General features: G+C 43.6%; 1 protein-coding gene across 2 annotated transcripts in view; it reads left to right on the plus strand.

Moving 5' to 3' along the window:
* Window positions 1-18,915, plus strand: part of eml3 (EMAP like 3) — a 34,301-nt gene extending 15,386 nt beyond the window's left edge. The window contains exons 3-24 of one of the 2 annotated variants that reach the window (XM_041031321.1): window positions 414-528; window positions 726-1,232; window positions 3,323-3,433; window positions 3,700-3,728; window positions 7,184-7,219; window positions 8,017-8,137; window positions 8,340-8,489; window positions 9,520-9,589; window positions 9,719-9,829; window positions 9,923-10,018; window positions 11,876-12,010; window positions 12,219-12,357; window positions 12,846-12,997; window positions 13,124-13,249; window positions 14,389-14,520; window positions 14,656-14,723; window positions 15,542-15,630; window positions 16,096-16,193; window positions 16,685-16,772; window positions 16,869-16,967; window positions 17,057-17,187; window positions 17,995-18,915. In XM_041031321.1, the coding sequence (XP_040887255.1) occupies window positions 414-528; window positions 726-1,232; window positions 3,323-3,433; window positions 3,700-3,728; window positions 7,184-7,219; window positions 8,017-8,137; window positions 8,340-8,489; window positions 9,520-9,589; window positions 9,719-9,829; window positions 9,923-10,018; window positions 11,876-12,010; window positions 12,219-12,357; window positions 12,846-12,997; window positions 13,124-13,249; window positions 14,389-14,520; window positions 14,656-14,723; window positions 15,542-15,630; window positions 16,096-16,193; window positions 16,685-16,772; window positions 16,869-16,967; window positions 17,057-17,187; window positions 17,995-18,201 (2,810 nt within the window). In that variant the 3' untranslated portion in view covers window positions 18,202-18,915. The remainder of the gene's footprint in view (window positions 1-413; window positions 529-725; window positions 1,233-3,322; window positions 3,434-3,699; window positions 3,729-7,183; window positions 7,220-8,016; window positions 8,138-8,339; window positions 8,490-9,519; window positions 9,590-9,718; window positions 9,830-9,922; window positions 10,019-11,875; window positions 12,011-12,218; window positions 12,358-12,845; window positions 12,998-13,123; window positions 13,250-14,388; window positions 14,521-14,655; window positions 14,724-15,541; window positions 15,631-16,095; window positions 16,194-16,684; window positions 16,773-16,868; window positions 16,968-17,056; window positions 17,188-17,994) is intronic. The other variant, XM_041031322.1, reaches the window with a different exon arrangement.
* The last annotated feature ends 305 nt before the right edge of the window (window positions 18,916-19,220 follow it).

Genomic DNA, 19,220 nt, shown 5'->3' on the forward strand with positions numbered 1-19,220 from the left:
GAAATCTTTTTTTATGCAGTTGTGATGCTTCTGTGGATGGTAGCGGTATTGGTCAGCCCTGGTTGCTGTCACTTATGTGCACTGCTTAGCCTAATGGTTAGACAGTGGAAAATAAAATTGTTGGATGTAATGGTTTATTTTTTAAATCTTGGAATTAGATACTGGATGTGGAAACACTCGGGATTTTGTATGTTGGAAAAATGGAAATAGTCTTTCAGTTTGCAAAGGTTAGTGCGTGTCATTTGGTGTCCAAAGACACGATCGAAGACATGCGCTTGGCAGTATTCTCATGGTCCGTCTTATGGTTATGGTCCCACAACAAACCAGCTAAAAGAATCTTTTTGAATAAAGTGAGGAAAAGTTCCTGTTTTTACCTTGATACTAAACTAATAATCAACTGTCACCCCACCCAGTGAACCCAGGTGCTGCACGGGTGTTGAATCAGGTGTGCTGCTCAGATGGTTGCACCAGCAGCAGAAAACTGTCCTCCAGCTCAGCCGTCGATGGGATCCGCCATTCTGCTACCAGGTACTGGACCTACACGCCCAAGTGTTTTAGAGGGACAGGAGCAATAAAGGACCAGAATCCTTTGATGTGTAGCCATATTGCTTGCTACGTTAGAGGCAGCCTGCTCTTTTCAGAAGCCTGGTTGTGTTCACATGATGTCTGTGTAATCTGCCTATATAACTGTTCTGTGTTGATCTCAACCTTTGAACTGTCTCTAGCCAACTCTCAGACAGCATTGTGACCAATGCTAATGGCCACATAGGAAGCCCAATGTCCACAGAGCCCAGGCCGGCAACACTGGACAGGTCAACCCAGACAGATCCCATCCTCCCAGGGCAGGGCGCTGGGCAGGACAGGGTCTCTCTGCCCAGATGTGTCCATGACCAGACCCTGAAACTGGAGGACGCCCTCCCTCCAGAGCAAACTGTGGAGGGGACCCGGGCCAAGCTCCACCGTGTTCCTGGTTTGGAACAGGAGGATGAGGAGCAGGAGGAAGATGAAGAAGGAGGAGGCGAACAGGAAAAGGAGCTGAGTTGGACGTCATCAGTAGAGGAGCCCATCCAGCCCACCACAATCAGAGGCCTCCAGAGGGAAGACTTCCAGGATGGAAGCTGCTCTCCAGAGGAGCCGGGCTCATCCTCGGCCTCAGCCAGAACCTTAGACCAGAACCCCAGCTCCCGTGGCGGACCCCTGTCCCCCATCCAGGAAGGACAGAAGACGCCTCTGTGCGTGATCTCACCTCACCACTGCTGTCTTCATAATCACCTTCTGCCTTGTAATTGACTGCATGGCTTTTCCCTGACGAATCAACTCTTTCTCAGATTCTGACTTGTGTGACTGCAAACCCCAGTTGCGCCCCAAACGTTCGTCCTCGGGTTGCCAGGGTGTGATTACGCCGCGTTAGAGACGCAAACCCGAGCGGGATGACGTGCTCTGTCATCATGTTCGCTCTAGCCTCCATGTGCTTTCTTTTCCACGTGTTTGAGCAGTGGGGGCTTGGGGGAAACATAAAGCCGTAGCGGAACGTAATGGTGGCACCCGTCCACACTGAGTGACATATCCAAGATTAGCTTCATGGCAAACAGAGATGTGAGCCCAGTGGAAAATGTGATGTGAGGGGCAATTGAACACAGCATAATGTAGGAAAAGCGGCAGGTTTCGGGTTACCGCATGTACACGCGTGAGAACGAACAAGAAAGGTTAGGGGGGCTGGGGTTGCACGAGTGTACAGATGTAACCTTTCAAGGATAGAAAGTGTTTTTTCGAAATGACATATCTGTCCAAACAGCTTACACCCGAGTCAATATCCATCAAAAGAACCTCCGGAGTGGTCCGCTCTGTTACAGCTTCAGCGCAGCCTCAAAGTATTAAGGCCCATGGTTCTGTAAGACGATGCAGATGTGCAGAGTTGACACGCTGCCACTGAGGATCTGCCTTTCGACTGGGTTTTGCAGAAACACACAATCTTTTAATCAGTTCTTTACCGTTGTCCTTTCTCAAAAACATCAAGGATCTCTTGTATCCAGTGATTTGTTCTCCACTGTAAACTTCCTAACAGTGATTAGAAAGCACAGTGCCCGAGCACTGCTGCTTTTGTTTACTTGTGTATTTGCTTATGCATGCAGGTGTTCTTTTTGCTTACTTCCTTGTTGTGTCTTGTAAAAGGTTTTTTGTTTTTTGTTTTTTCCTCTAATGAATAACATATGCTCTAGCCCCTCAGCTCAGCTCTGTCATGCCCCTCTATGGAAACCTGAGGTACTGGGAACATTGTGCCTCCATGTTCATCCTACTACAGCTCAACATTCAACACTTTATTTAAAGATTTAGTCGTACAAGGATTTGGGAAGAGGGGCTGGTTGCCAGCAATTTCGCTTCCTAGATCCAAGGCCAGAGACGAACGTGGACGCCAAAGCTTTTTTTAGTCCCCGTGATACTTCCTCTGGTGATGCTTCTATTACAGTGGCGTGTCACAGGAAATAGAGGGTGTGGCGCAAGAAATCCTCAGAGACAGTAACGGGCTTTACAGCTGTGTGCCAAATTCAGTTTGAGATCCTCAGCATGAAGACAGGAAATTAGGCTATTTTTGTCAATTGTCTCCTCTACAAGTTGCCATTTTAGGATAAAGATTTGGGTTGAGAGTCAGTACTAGTTTTAGGCAGGGGCCTAAAGGGATAATCCTAGTTCATTACAACTTGGGGTCCAATTTTTGTTATTATTTCTTACAATAATAAGAACATTGCACTCAACACTGAGATCGGGGAACATGGTGACATTGCTAAAAATATAAAAAATATAGCAATAATCTAACCTCACTGAAGCAACTTATAATGTATTTCTATAGTAAAAAAAATAATAAATAATTGTGGTTAATGTTAATTAGCTAAGCTGTAGCTTCTAAAGCTAGAAAGCTAGAAATGAGAAGCTACTTTTATCTGAAATTAAAGACTCACTGTTAAAAAAAAATCAATAACAAAAACACAAATCCTGTAATGTTATTATTACTGATGGTTGAAACTATGGAAATAAAAACACAAAGTTGTAATAAACCAGAATTATCATTTGAAAATATGGGAATTAGATCAATAAAAGATTCCAGACATAGCAAGACCAAAAAAAAGCATGTTTCTGCATGTGTCACACTGGCAGTTTATAGATATTTTTGCATGCATGAATAGTATAAATAGGATAATTGCATCCATCTCTGTGGGATCTAGTGTGTGTGTGTATGAGTGTGGACACACAGCCAGTGTTTACTCCTGGAAGCTGAAGCCCAATTCTTTCTTTCTTTTTTTTTTTTTTTCCTGTGGCGTTCTAGGGTTCGTAGGAACAGCGAGAAACTGGGGAACGTGGAGAAGCAGAGGAAGCGTCTGGATAAGAAGGCAGCGTCCTCAGCCAACCTCCTCACCCGCTCTCCCAGCCTGGAGAAGTGAGCCACGCTGCCATCACTCACAGCTGTCACCACGCAGTCACACAGCTCACTTTTTCCTACAGGCTGCTGTAGCCTCACCTATCTCATCACAGAGCACTTGCTGGAACACTGATGGCCTCTCTGAATAATAAGAAAATTCCATTCCCATGAAAACCCTGACTGATACAGACTGATCTGATTCTTAAGTCAGGGACTTGTGGATACTAATTTGCATGAAATGGTTTCACACATCTGTCTCACATGGTTGTTTCCTGTCTCCACAGCCGAGCTAAGGAGCTCATCGCCAGTGCAGGTATGAATGTATCTTCACGCTTATCTTAGATTTAGCCTCACTTGAGATTGACATCACTTTATCATAGTATTTTAAGTGCATATGTAAGTATTTTTGAATGCCCCAATGTTTACCTGGAAAACAAGAAACAGTCAATCCAAATAAGTTGCTGTTCAACAGCACCGCGAACCTTAGCCTCCAGAATGGTCATTGGCAGTTTAACAGGAAACCATCTTGCGATGGGATCACACCAAACATGCTACGCCTGTCAGCATGTTGACAATCCGACTCATGGGTACTCAGTACTCATGGTTTAGACCCTGCTCATCTTCAAACTCACCCTTCATTTCCATCTCAACTACATGCCTGTTTTAGTTTAGTGACAGCGTCTTGCACGGTTGTGACGCTGTCATGGCAACAAAATCTGCTAAAGTTCTGAAAACCGCATCTGTTCCTACCTCACATCATCATGATGATGTGAGGTAGGTCACGTTGTCATGATGATGCTGTGAGGTGGAAGGCTAAACGGGGTTAATCTGCAACTGTTGAGTTAACTCAGTACAAGATATAGAAGATAAGCTTTGGAGGAGACTGAAGACGCGTCTGCACACATACAATCAGAAACCTAGATCCTATCAGAGACGTGTATAGAGCTGAATAACCAGGTTTTCTGTCTGTTCCGTGTAAGCGTTGAAAAGGATTGAGTAGGATTAGTGTTACCATAACTGTAATAATACTGTTGGTGTTGAAATAGACTCTTGTTGGAAAGTCTTTGAACTACTGTTTCATCCTATTGATGCGAGAATTGCTCTTGGCAGTTTTTCCTCATTATACTGCCTGACTGCAGATAGAATCTACAGCGAGACATTACTGGGTAGGTAGATGTTCGCACGAAAACAGGGCCATTTGATCGGCAGGTGAAACCTTTTTTTTTTATTAGATGCGCAACGCATAAACAGCACAGCGAGAAATTTTCTTCCCAACGAATACTGTCTCAAGTACAATTGAAGTGTAATCCATAGTGGAAAAAATATAGACATGCTCCATGGCTTCTGGGATTTTGAAAAGCTGTCAATGATCATTATCACAAGTCGCTGTGTTTAAGTTAGGGATTTTTTTTCCCACGTTTTCATGCGTCCTGACTCAAGCATCGGCAAGGCCTGACTTGAACTATGCTTCTGTACTTGTGCCCAGGCGGCTTCTCACTGTTTCACACATGTAGTCATTAGTGCAAAAAAATGAGTGTATTTCCCAACCAGCCACATTTGTGGTTAGCGTAGCTTTTATGAGTGTTGGCCTACAGTCTGGTTATGGTAAGTCCTGTTTTTAGGCTTCATTCGTACAGTAGAGAGGAAAGAAGCAGGAGAAAGAAGTCAAAGCTAGTGGAAAACGCTCTAAATATGATCAGTTGTCAACTAATTGGAGTGTTTTTGGTTGGAAATATGCCATGATACAAGTCACAGGGTTTTATTTTAGCCTGCAAATAATAATGTCAACTTCAATCTTGCAAATAAACTTCTGTGTTTATGTGCAGCTGCTGTAATATGGTCTCAGACCTGTGAAAGGCTGCTCTCAACTCTTGATTTGTGCAGTGATCCAAATAGTTCAGAATCACTGAACAGCTGAGCTAATCAGAGCCAGAATGCTAGCTAAAAACAATACTTTGAAATCGAAGTGTGGATGAATTTGACTGTACTGCTGTACAGGTTGGTCTGGTCATACCAGACCAAGTAAAGGCCCTGAGTGGATTGACTTGAGCGAGTAAAAATTCAGTACATCTGTGCTACCAACAGAGGAGTTACATGTGTGAATGGTGTTCAGATACAGTGATTGTATAAGAGCAGTAACTATTAAGTGTTGATGGAAAAGTGTGGGGGAGCCCTGAACAGGAAAACCTGCCCATATACCTGCTGACAGAAAACTCCAGCTTGACATCTGGCTGAAAGCAACCAGCTCATTTTAGTGGCTAATCTTTATGGCTTCACGTACCCTTTGAACACCAGAAATATCACTCACTATCACTTGTGAAGCCAAACAGCGCAGAGCCTGTTTGGGGCCGCAGGGCCCTGCCTGGAAAGCCCGTCCACTGTGGTTAGCCAAGCTGCCGCACCACTCCAGCTCGCCTGACGGAATGATGGATGGCCAGCTCTGCTGAGGAGGATGCCAAAAAAATATTTCTCAAGTCTTCCCTTGCTCTCTTTCACTTTGCCACTCATTCCACTTCGATCTCTTCAGAACTCTTGTTAGTTTGAATGATAGTTGTGCTATCATGGTGACCTTTCTTTCACTAAAATTCTTCCCTTTTTTTTCCAGTTACTTCCCCTAATCAGTGTTAATGATTGATAGAAGTCGGAGATGGCGGGGCATGAACTTTCATCAGCCTCTGAAGTAGGGCATGCCAGAAAAGGTTTGAAAACCACTGCCTTATGCAGTGACGGCACCCCCCTGTATTGGTGTTCTTGTGTTGAACATTTGGTCCCACAAAAAGTTGGGACCTTAATTTGGAGGCTGGCACTAAAAACACTATTCAAAGTAACAAAGGTTATAGCATACGGAGCGCTGAGGTCGTCGCTGTAATTGCCGTTGCCATGTGGACCCATGAAAGGGGAACGGCTAACGCTAGCTGGCTCCCCTCCTTTCAGTAATGTGGGAACACGGCGCTGAGTGTGCAGGAGCTGCCAGTAATTCAGCAGGGGTTGAAATGACATGCACAATGGTGGGAATCAGTGCTACCTAGGCTAGGCTAATTTTCCAAATAGAATACAGGTTCAACAGCATGACGGATCCTCTCTAATACTAAATGTTATAAACAGATAGGCACCTGGATTCACTGATGGTTGATAGCTTGTTGGAAAACAGCTTGTGTCAGTATTCATAGGCTACACAGTTCTCTAGTCAGCCCTATGTGGTATGCTCCCACTGCCAACTCCCAGCTTTTCTGGTAATATTCCCAATGCAAGGACTTGTGTGTTTTTTTTTTTTTTGTAATGATCAGTGTTATTTTTTTTTTTCTGGATAAAACCAAATTGGCAGATCCTACAACAGTCAAAACAGGAATGAGTTTCTCCTTCCTGTTCTGCGCAGCTTTATTCCTTCCTGTTTCCTCTTTGTCCCATTACTTTGGTTGTTGCTCGATTGAGGATCCAGTCTTTTTTTTTTTTTTTTAAATCACCATTTCGCAGTCAGACAGACAGAAACAGTTAAAGATCCTGACCCTAAAGATTCACGTCATTCTGCTCATGTCGTTCTCCACCTTGTTGCTTTGCCTTCACCCTCTAGCTTTATAAAAGAACAAACCAGTTGCCGAATGAACAGACCCAAGTTAGAAGTCCCCAAAAAGAAATGGAAAAGGAAAACATAATTCAACTTGATATTCAAAGCTCATAACTCTAACCCAGCTGGAATCAGCCGTGATTTAAAGCTTAAAGGATCTTGATGTTTATTTGTCTGGCTAACCTTGGCTTTCATTCTCACAGGATCCCCTGGGTCCAGAAGAGGAACCTACAGCCAAGGTAGACCCACTATTATGTCACTCCGGTCCTCTTTATGCAGGGAAGGTCAACAGATCAGGCTGTACTTTTCCAGGAATATCCCATTCATTGCTGCACAAGTCACACACACAGTCTTCTGCTGTTGTCTTTTGGCGGTTGACCAGTATAACCATACTAGATTTAGACTCATCAGGTTGGACGGAGAACAATTCCAGTGGGATGATAATGCTGCTCTGTGCCTGCTAGATATGTTGTTTGATGACGTGTTGACTGAAACAACTTTAGGAGGTGATATATGTCAGAGGTTTGTTTTCAACTTGTTCTGCTGCTGTTCAGGCCAATAAATCGGCTAATTCAGCTTTTAGGTGAAAAAGTGAAGCCTGTATGCAGCATTGAATATTTTGTTGTTGCTATAATGACACAATCAGCACCATTTTTTTTAAATTTAAATTAAAAGCCTACCAGAAAAGAGGGGGGTTTATGTCTATTGATCTGCTTGATGATAGCTCTTAATGTGAAATATCTCTGCTGGAAGTACTGAGTTTCACAGTGATCGCGAAACAGAAAAAGTGGAAGCAGCTGGAAATAATTAGCGAACGAAAACAGTATTTCTGTTTATAAAAAGAAAGTGGGACAAGCAGAGGCAGCAATTAAAGATGGAGGAAGTGTTGAGTTTCAAATTAAAAGTGAGATAAATAAAAGACAAAGAGAAAATGGGTGTAAAATACATGGTAGGTACAGGTAGGAAAATGGGGAAATAATCTGTTTGTGTGTTTGTACTGCTACGTTACTACTCCTGTGCTGCATTTGTTTTCCAGGACAGTCAATCAAAATGTTCATCCGGGGCCGGCCCATAACCATGTACATCCCCTCTAACATCCAGAACTACGAAGACCTGAAGATGGAGCCGCCCTCAGAGAGGCTGGAGCTGGACTGGGTGTATCCTTCCAGAACGCCAGAGCCATGTTCAGAGTCTCGTTCACATTGCATGAGGGTTATGTTTTCACCTTATGGTCTCCTGGATTTAAGCCACACGATGCGTGTCCCCTGGAAAATATCACTCTAAATATATACAAATATCTACATGTTCCTTTAATGAATGAAGTCGAACATGATCGTCACCTTGACTCTGCCGTGTCAGCTATGGTTACCGGGGACGGGACTGCCGTGCCAACCTGTACTTCCTTCCCACAGGCGAAGCTGTGTACTTCATCGCCTGTGTCATTGTGCTCTACCACATCAACAACCGCACACAACGCCACTATCGCAAACACACAGACTGTGTCCGCTGGTCAGTATGAGAGAATTCATATCTTCTGTATTCATAGGTAAGATAAAATAAAAACTTTGACTCAGTTCAGAGTCTGCAGCATAGCTTTAGATGCTGCACAGAAATTTTTTTGAGAAGCAGTACAATTCTGTTAATGTACACAAATTAATAATTTATAACATATTTAAATCAGGCTTAATGTCATGCTCTGAGCCAAACAGAGTATGCCAGATTTAGGGAACATGGGGAAATTGGATGCAGTTCCTGTCTTGGAAACCTCCCCAGTATAACAGTTTTGCAGGAATGTATGGGAATTATGAAATATAAAATAAAAGCACTGTAGGGCTATGTAAAATAATACATATGTTACTCTGCTCCCACTGATACACAAAGGCCAAGTACATTATATTCCTGAAATAATGAGAAGTTTACTCTGATTCCCAAATGGGACTTAAAGTCAGGGAGAAAGTGGCAGTCACTACATTGCTGTTCCTACATTATTTAAGCAGCGACACTTTTTATGTTTCCAGCAGATTATATCAGCAATTAAGAAATTACTAAGTGCTTCGTGGGTGGGGGTTATTTAGTTTTGTTTTACCCTAACCCTAATCACTCAGAAGGAAATAATGTAGCTGTCCTTCTGCCACCGTATGGATAAACCATATGCACTTTTATATGTACTATGAAAGGGGGTCGAATCCAGGGATAATTATCAAAACTCTGCACTTCCCCATAGTTTTACAGAGCTTTTGAGCCTCTTTTAGCTCATTGTTTTGAAGCAGCAGACAAGACTGCAAATTCTCCAATATGTTCCACTGTAGTGGAGGATTTTAACGGCTAAAGAGCCAGAGATTTTCCTCAGGAGTTGAATATTGGACTTTCGTCAGGTGAACACAAACATGACTTGAAATGCTTGAAAAAGGTTTCCTTATTTCTAATGGGATGTGTAAATAGGCAGCCGTTTTCTTTCACATGTGCAGTTATAATGAATTCATATCTTGTGTTTGAATTTTCTTGTTTTTTAGCTGAATTATTTTTCTTTGTCCTGCAGTCTGACCCTTCATCCTGACAAAGTGCGGGTGGCATCTGGCCAGACGGCTGGGGTGGATAAAGACGGCAAGGTGACCACCGCTGTGAAACCTTCTAAATCCTTTGGCTCTAAATCCTAAATTTTGGCTCATGCTAACAGGTAGTGAAAACTATGTATTATGAGGAGAAATGTGAATGTAAACTTTGTGTGTTTGCGTCAGCCCCTGCAGCCTTGTGTTCATATCTGGGACTCCACCTCCCTGGTCACCCTGCAGCAGATCGGCCTGGGAACCTTCCAGAGGGGCGTGGGATCAGTTGCATTTTCTTTTGCTGTGAGTTGACTGCAACATAACATCCTGTACTTATTTACTTATTTACGATGGAAATATACGTTATACTGAAATTACCATGTTTTTGTTTTTCAGGATTCTGGAGCTTTCCTGTGTGTGATCGATGATTCTAATGAACACATGCTGTCCGTATGGGACTGCAACAAGGGGACCAAGCATGCAGAGGTCAAGGTAAAGAAAAGTCAGATTAGGTGTAAATGAATTTGTGAGGTTTTGCTAATCTTAGCTGACATATCTGAATAGTTACAGACTGTTGCAGTGTTACAATAGTAAACTCATATAATGCAAAATTTAAGAAGTACAATTACAAAATGGCTGCTATAACATGGGCATGACTAGCATGAAAACAACAGGAAGTGTGGCCCATTGTTTTGTCCCACTCACAGACACAGTGAGGACACAGTGAGGAGATCCAGCAGAAGTAGTGGATGTGATTCACTGCTTGCTGAGGCTATATATATATATATTCTAGTGATTGCTGTCTATACATCTGTGGGTGCACTGATAACAGGAACTGCTAATAGTCTACTCATACTGGTGCCAGTTTGCTAAAGTAAATTAATATAGGCTAACTAATGAGTTGTAGCCCACTCAATTCTGGTTTAAGGGGAGTTGATAGTAGTAAAATAGCAGTTGCTGAACTAAAAATGTCAAACTGTTCCTTTAACGTGTCCCATTGCAGTTTGAGCAGGTTTTACTTTACGTGACGTTCATGAAATTAGAAAACGCCGCAGGCTTTCATGACTCCATCTTCAGCCTCTCATTCAGAAACAATGAACTCCTACCTGAAGATAAAGTTTGTGAATGAGCCAGGCAGCAGTAATGTGAACATGGTGACAGATGTGCTGTGTCCTGCAGCCAGATGCCCAGCGCGGATCTGTAGGTGCTTTTTGTTAAAGGAGGTCTGTTTGGAGAGATTAAAGGAGAAGGGGGTGGGGGGAGGGGGTAGTAATGGTGGTGTCCCTGCTATGCTTTTATGGGCTTTTATCCCAAAATGCCACAACTTCCCTGAGAGCGTTTTTCAGCACGGTTGTCATGGCAACAGTGTAAATATTTTATATAGTGAATGTGTCCGGCTGTGTGTGTGTGTGTGTGTGTGTGTATGTATGTATGTGTTCTGTAATGCAACAGTAGGAATGCACAGGTCGGTGTTTGAACTTGTACATAATCTCACGTCGAGGATGGAAAAGGGCTTCTTTCGCAAGAAGGTCTCTTGGCGTTTCGTGGAACGTGGCATCCGCAGTCTCGTGTGCACGGTTCAGTGTGCGGAGGCGGCTCGGAGCTTGGACGGGCCCACCCCGACCCACGCTTGTGTAAACATACGAGTTCATCCAACAGGAACAAGATAATTATAACCCCCCCCCCCCCCTTCCCTCTCCACAGCAGTGGGATAGTCCATATGCCTCTTTGCAGCACGGCCATGAATGGAGCTTTTTGTGTAGAGACGACGCTTCTTTAGTGTCTGTACATACTGTATACTCCATCACTTGAGACCTGCTTGGAACTGTGTTGTGTCTGCATTAATGATTAATGATTAATTTATAATTTTAAGCAAAACAAGTTAAAAAAAAAAAGACAATATTTTTTTACTACTCACCTTTAAAAGTTCTTAGGGCTAACAGCTAGCAGACATAGAACGACATTAGCAATTCATCTGTGGACGAATAGCCGCTAAACGCTCCACTGTGTTTCCCCAGCTGGATCTCTTGACTATGTCTGTCTTCTGTTTGATGTTGAGTAGGTGGTGTACTGCTGCCTGCTGCTGGAAAACCAGCCTGATTTTGGCACAGTGGTGGTGGTGGTGGTGGGGGGTGGGTGGATGGATGCAGAACCAAAGACAATGAGCTAAAACACACAGATTCTTTCTGAACCGTACGTAGACCTGGACAGTGGAAGGTTAAGACCCTCTTTTAGTAGTAGTCCAGGGGGATGTTCTGTCCCCACTTGATTTCTCACAGGTCTCCTTTATTACAAAGGCTATCATCATTCTCCGTGTGTGTGGTTGTGTGTGTGTGTGTGTTTTTTTAGAGCACCAATGAGGCAGTGTTTGCTGTGGAGTTCAACCCAAGCGACAGCACCAACATCATCACCTGCGGCAAATCCCACGTCTACTTCTGGACGCTGAACGCGGGGCAGTTCACCAAGAAACAGGGCATCTTTGGAGTAAGACTCGCTTTGAGTTTATTCCATCTCATAATATTTTGTGCCAGTCATTTATTTCATTTATTTCAAGTCATCTCAGTTTCCTTATTGTGACTGCAGGTGTTAAGTGCTGTAAAAGGAAGTTTGCAGCTTCCTCGGTTTGAGGAGAAAAAGGGAAGTAAGGGGCATAAACAAAGAGAGTGATGCTTTTTTTTTTTTGCTGTTTCAGAAATACAAGAAGCCCAAGTTCATCCAGTGCTTTGTGTTCAGTCTGACTGGAGACGTTCTGACCGGAGACTCTGAGGGAAACATCCTGACTTGGGGAAAGTCAGCTGCAGATATTAAAACGCTGGGTAAAGGAGCCAAAGGTCAGTGCTGTAACGATGTAATAACAAAACTCCAAAGCTGAAATTTGAAGAATAGATGTTAGAACCCTGAAAATGATGTCATTTGTTTTGTAGATTTAGTTTTCAGTGGATGAAACTGCCATTTTGCCCTTCAGTCTCTGCTCAATAAGCCATAAGTGAAAACAACTAATTTCTTAAAAGTCCACAACTGAAATCCCTCATTTACGATGGTATTCAAACCAATACAGCTTCAAGTCTCTACAATCTTGGGCGGTTTATCCCAGTCTTCCATCTTAAGCTGTCAGAATGGATGGGAACCGCCATGTTCACATGTTCTCCACAGATGTTCTCTGGGGTTCAGGTCTAGGCATTGGCTGGGGCCACTCAGAGACTTCTCCCAAGGGCCTCTCCAGTGTTGTCTTATCCATATGCTTCAGGTCATTGTGGTGCTGAAAGGTGAATTAAACTACATTGATAAACCAGCTTAGCCTGTCTTTCATTTCCCACAGAGACCTTCCAGATAATGCGTCAAACCCGAGCCCATGAAGGCAGCGTGTTCACCCTGTGTCCCCTGCAGGGCGGCGCCCTGCTCAGCGGAGGGGGCAAAGACCGCAAGATCATCCGCTGGAGCGCCGACCTGGCACCTGAGAGAGAGTGTGAGGTGAACCACAGCCGTATGTGTGTGTGTGTGTGTGTGTGTGTGTGTGTGATGCTGTTGGTGGAGAGGTCTGTGTCATTACTTTCAAATATAGGAAAGTCGTCTTGATTCATGTCGTCATTTCTCCAGATTCCAGAAAACTTTGGGGCGGTGCGCACCATTGCTGACGTGGATGGGGAAGAACTGTTAGTTGGTACGACCCGTAATGCAATCCTCAGAGGCACCTTCTCAGACGGCTTTGTGGCTATAGTGCAGGTATGCTAATAACATTGTTGCACATTAGCATTGTCAAGGAAATGTGGTAACAAGAAGTGCATTTTGATGATCTGTCATGGTCACTACATTGTGTTTCCTGTGACTGTTTCAAAATAAAAACCAGTTAAAAGCTTTCACTGTGAGCCAGCAGCAGTAGGAAATGTTGAGGTCTTTAGAGAGAACTTAATCCAAGCAGTTAACAGTGAGGCTGATATCAGTGAGATCAAATTACTAACAGCAACACTGGATTAAATCCATGCCTCGTTTCCTGATAATTACGTGTGCATGTGAAGGCACTTTGAATCCAGTGCACGAAGGCTGAGCTCTGCCACGAACAATAACAACTGCTGTATAGAAGAATGATTACTGGATGTAAATACACTGAAACGTTGCTGAAAAATAAATATTTATAGGGTTAAAAACTGGGTTTAATGGGGGGTTCGAGCCCCCCCCATCCGCCCACCAACAGCTCTGACTATCTTGTATCCACATTTGTTCAGTCTGTTTAGATCCAGCAGATTACAGCTGGCATCAGAGGGCGTTTTAGTAATGTCTCCACTGACCACTGGAATTTTGGCCTCCCCACTCAAATTAGATTTTTATCTGTGGGAAGCTGAAACCACTTCCAGACTGACAACACGAATAAAGTCTAAAGCTTTGGCGAGTTGGACATGCCGCCATCCTACTGGAAATCTGGTGCAGGATTGATCTTGTAACCTAAGTGTGTTGTTTCCAAAATTATTCATCCTCTGGGGAGTATGAACATAATATGAAATGGCATGTAAGATTCAAATATTTTATTTGTACTAGTGGAAAGTTTGGCAGGACGGTGGTGCTAAAAATCTAAAAACCAGCTACATTGCAGTTTTAATGTGGTGGCTGAATGGTGTATAGAACAGAAATGAGCACCCTGACATTTCTATGCTTGTAGGGACAAATTGAAATGTCCTGTTTTGTCCAACCAATCCAAAACCCCAAAATACTCAGTTTACTGTGATGTGAAAAAAAAGAAGCAACCAGGGAGCTGTTAGCAAAGGTGCAGAAAAATATTGCTGTTGTTTCTACTAGTTAATATAACGAACGTAGAAATAATGATTTATAACAATAATGATATTTGTGTGTGTGTGTGTCTCACTCAGGGTCACGTAGACGAGATGTGGGGGCTGGCCACACACCCCTCGCAGAACATCTTCCTCACCTGTGGCCACGACCGGCAGGTGTGTTTGTGGAAAACGGAAGAACATAAGCTGGACTGGTGCATCAGTCTGGAGGTAGGATGCACTGATCCTCCACTGAGAAGTTTCCTTTATGCTCTGACTTTTCAGTATGGTCACAATTATTATAATTAACACCTTGATACTCATTCCAGCCCTGACATTATTAACAGCCCTGTGTGTCTCTGACAGGAGTATGGGTTGTGTGCTGATTTCTGCCCCAATGGATCAGTGGTTTCGGTTGGCCTCAGCACAGGAAGGTAATGCAGCACAGCGCCTCAGTTCTTCATGGCAGACAGACTGTGACATTCAGACCATGACTGATTGGTATTAAGGCCCAAAGTGATCCAAGAAAACATTCCCCACACCATCACACCACCACCACCACCACCACCAGCCTGGATTGTTGACACAAGGCAGGCTGGGTCCATGGATTCATGCTGTTGATGCCAAATTCTGACCCTACCATCTGCAGCCTCAGCAGAAATCCAGATTCATTCATCCTAGTTTTGGTGAACCTGCATCCACTGCAGGCTCAGATCTGCGGTCTTTGCTAACAGGAGTGGAACCCGCCGTGGTCTTTTTTTTGAGTTACCGTAGTCTTTCTCATCAACAAGGTGTTTCCGTCCTAAGAGCTGCTGCTTCACTGGATAGTTTTGTGGGTTTTTTTTTTTTTTTTTTTTTGGCTTCATTCTGAGTTAAACTCTAGAGACCGTTGTGTGTGAAAATCCCAGGAGATCAGCAGTTTCACAAACACTCAAACCAGCCCGTCTGACACCAACAATCATGTCACGGTCCGAGGTCAGGATTTTATGCACTGCTGCCACATGATTGGCTGATTTGATAGCAGCCTGTATAAACAGGCCTACAGTTGTTCCTAATAAAGTGCTCGGTGAGTGGATCTGCAGAGGAGAAAGATTATAGCCTACAGCATTACATACACATGTCTCAAAAGAAAGTGATGAACACTAAAAAACTTTCCTATATCACATGAGCTGCCTGTTGTCCACTCTGTTATAACCACTGATCAATCTCTACCTGTCTCTGTCTCCGTTGAATCTGTTCCCTGTCCCAACAGGTGGCTGGTCCTTGACCTCCTGACCAAAGAGGTGGTCTCTGAGTCCACTGACGGGAATGAGCAGCTGTCGGTCATGAGATACTCACCAGGTCAGAGTTTGCCGCCAGTTCTTTATTATCTGGAATCTAGATGGTACTGCACAGTTGGAAAAAAAAAAAACTGATCACTTCGAAAAGTTGACAGTAGAGATGTGACAAGAAATGAGGAAAAAAGAGGAAGGCGGACATGCAACGAAGGTTTCAATTACTTTGCATCGACACGGGAAGTGTTTTTAACCACAGGGCTACCTGCACACCCCAAACAGAAGATTTCTGGATGAAGGATTAACTCGCAAACATATGAGCAGTGAAACAAATATATGAGTAATAATAATGATAATTTAAAAATATATATATTTCACATTATGGTTGTGGCCCTAATTCAAATTTTAAGAACAGGCTAGTGTTTCACAGAAGCCAACAACATCAGGCTAAACAAAATTTGGATGGACCCCAAGAGGAACACATAGTGCAAATCCCCTTTAACAGTGTGACGCGCCCCTCTTGTGTTTTCAGATGGCAGCTTTTTAGCGGTTGGATCTCATGACAACTTCATCTACATCTACAGCGTGACAGAGAGCGGCCGGCGCTACACCCGCTTTGGGAAGTGCAACGTGAGTGAAATACCATGTGATCATTTCTAAAGTGCTCTGATTCTGATCCTGTTTAGCCATGGCGGCTGCTAATCGCTGCTAAGGGTAACTACTTCTTCACGAACAAAGAATACCAACACACCAGGCGTAAAGGATACGTCTGGTTATATTGTATGCTTATCTTACTGTCACCAAATACCACGTGCAGAGCCAAACCAGCAATGAATGTCTCTTAACGTCCCACGTGTCTTATATGACACATGTCCTCTGAGCCACAGAGCTCCATTATTGTCCAGAAACAATTTAAACCACTGGGCCAATGGGACACTTTTGGTATCTTAGGAACTACTGGGAGACAGATTAACACCTTGTTGGTTTGTGTTTTTCGACGGGGTATCATTGACATATAAAGAAAATATAGAACAATGAACCAGCCTTATCTTTTAACACTGCTCTCCCAGTAGGGTCCTGGAGCATTATGTGACTGTGCGTCTGTTTATCTCACCAATCAGGGTCACTCCAGCTTCATAACTCACCTGGATTGGTCCAAAGACGGGAAGTACATTATGTCAAATTCTGGCGACTATGAGATTCTGTACTGTAAGTGAACATGGCGGGTTTTCTTTTTGTGCTTAAATCCTCAGACAGCACGACAGTCTACTGTTCTGGCTTTGAATGTGAAATGTGTCTCCACAGGGGACATTGCAGGAGGGTGCAAACTGTTGAGGAATCGCTTTGAAAGCAAAGACAGAGAGTGGGCTTCCTACACCTGTGTGTTGGGCTTCCATGTCATGGGTGAGTAAGACTTTCTACCCTTTTTATGTTTTATGAGTTTTGTATGTCAATTATATGCATGTTAAGTAAAAATGATGATGGTGTTGCAGGTGTGTGGTTGGAGGGCTCAGACGGCACAGACATCAACGCCCTGTGTCGCTCTCACAGTGAGAGGGTCGTGGCCGTGGCCGACGACTTCTGCAAGGTCCACCTCTTCCAGTATCCCTGTCCTAAACCAAAGGTAAAGATCTTTCCTTGCACAGGAAGGCCTGGCTTTTCCGAGCACAGCAAATATTGTTCTTGAACTGCTTTCCATAAGTTGGAAAACCTGTCTTGGACTGACGTGTAAACAAAACCGGATAAAAAAAAACAAAAGAGAGAAACAGCAAAGAGGTTACTTAGATTTTGTCAAACCTGTCTGTCCATCTACGCTCACTTCCTTCCATTTATTGTAGAGTAGTGGTCGGGTGATGGGGTCTGCACATCCAAGGATTGCAGTCCTAACAAGAAAAATGAAGTGAAGTCTTCTCACAATGCAAACTTTCCAAAAATGTAAATTGTTATCAGTTACACTGTAAAATGGGCCAAAGGTTAGGTGCCCAGTATTAGCCCTTCACAGGGCGGAAAAGGAAAAAGGTCAGAAACATCAGGGGTGGGGTGGTTAACTAGGTGTACATTTGCTAAACCAACCAGTTAGTCTTCATCCTTGAAGTCTTATCTCTTGTAAAACTGGAAAATACTGTTTGAAAACAGTTCTGAGGAAGCATAAATTCCTCCTTTGTATTGCCCTCTCTTCTTCTTTGCTTCAAACTTTAATGGCTTCACTACTGCCCCCTGAAGCCAGAGGTGCAGAAAACACCCACTGATACTTGACATTATACAACGCCCACCATAGTTATGCTGGCTGTCCTTTCTCCCAGGGTCCACAAGGGACAACAATGAGCCCACTCCACACTCGGAAAAAATCATAACATATGGTCCAATACATCTTATATTTTCCTCACCCGAACCTCTGTCTGGTCTCTTTCCCTCTTTCTTTTCTCTTCAGGCACCGAGCCACAAGTACGACGGCCACGGCAGCCACGTCACCAACGTCTGCTTCACCCACAATGACTCCCACCTGCTGTCCATAGGCGGGAAGGACACCTGCATCCTTCAGTGGAAGGTGATCGGAGGGGGGCCAGTCGAAGGCAGGGAGAGGCTGGCCTCCGCCTCCTCTACCTCCACTAGCTCTCCAGAACCTGCCACCAGCTAGGAAGGACTTGCATTGTTAAGAGCGACAGAGCGGGTGCTGTTTACACATAGACAGAGAGGCGCGTGTGAAGTCAGTGGACGGCCGCCACAGCTGTCGGCTCAGTTTGGCCTCTGTGGTTCCACTGCTGTGCCAGTTTCATTACAGAACATGTAGAGGAATCCTCTACAGGAGGAAGGGCCATATTCATTTTACACTTCCATGCCTCCATAATCGTGTAAATCCTTGTGAAACTGCACGGCATAGCGCAGATTACCTGTCATTCTGTTGGATGTGTGGTGAGGAGCGGTCATGGACGTGTGCTGGTACAGAACATGACTTCACTTCTGTGGTGACGTAGACTTTGGTTTCAGTAAACATTCCTGTGTCCTAGTCCATCTCGCTTCCAAAACCTTACCAGAGTGCCGCGTTGTGGTACAAGAAGACTTCTGCATAATGTTTTTACATGATTTTAGTATTTTAAACAGTGTTTGATTGACATGTCACCTAATACTGGAGCTGTTTTTGTGCTTGCATTAGACAGACTGTGACAAACCTGTTTCAGTGGAATCAACTCTCAGCTTCTCTGACTAATTCATTTCTCTAACAGTTGATAAGTACACTTGAACATGATTACTTTAGTACAGTTTTATATATATATATATATATTTAAAAGAACATGAGAATACTGTGATCATGTATCTGTCAAGCTCCCAATAAATTACTTAAGACTGGAAACTGTATTGTGTGTGAAGTGCCACTAGTGGGCAGTGCTGCTTTAGGAACTGTGTGCTGTACATTTCCACAAACTGTGAGTCTCAGACCAGAAAACCTCATACTGAACCCTGCACTGTACAGCAGGATCTTACTCTCCCAGTTAAGTTCAATTAGTACAAACTCTTTGCCTTTTCACAGGATGAGATCAGTAAGTCAGTGGTGTCCAGCAGTGACAAAAGACGTCCTCAGATTCTTTACTGAGTATGAATACTAGAATGAACTTTTACAGTTTTTTCTATATTAAAGAAATTGATTAATATTACCAA

Source organism: Toxotes jaculatrix, chromosome 23 (genome assembly GCF_017976425.1).
Source record: "Toxotes jaculatrix isolate fToxJac2 chromosome 23, fToxJac2.pri, whole genome shotgun sequence".
NCBI lineage: Eukaryota > Metazoa > Chordata > Actinopteri > Toxotidae > Toxotes > Toxotes jaculatrix.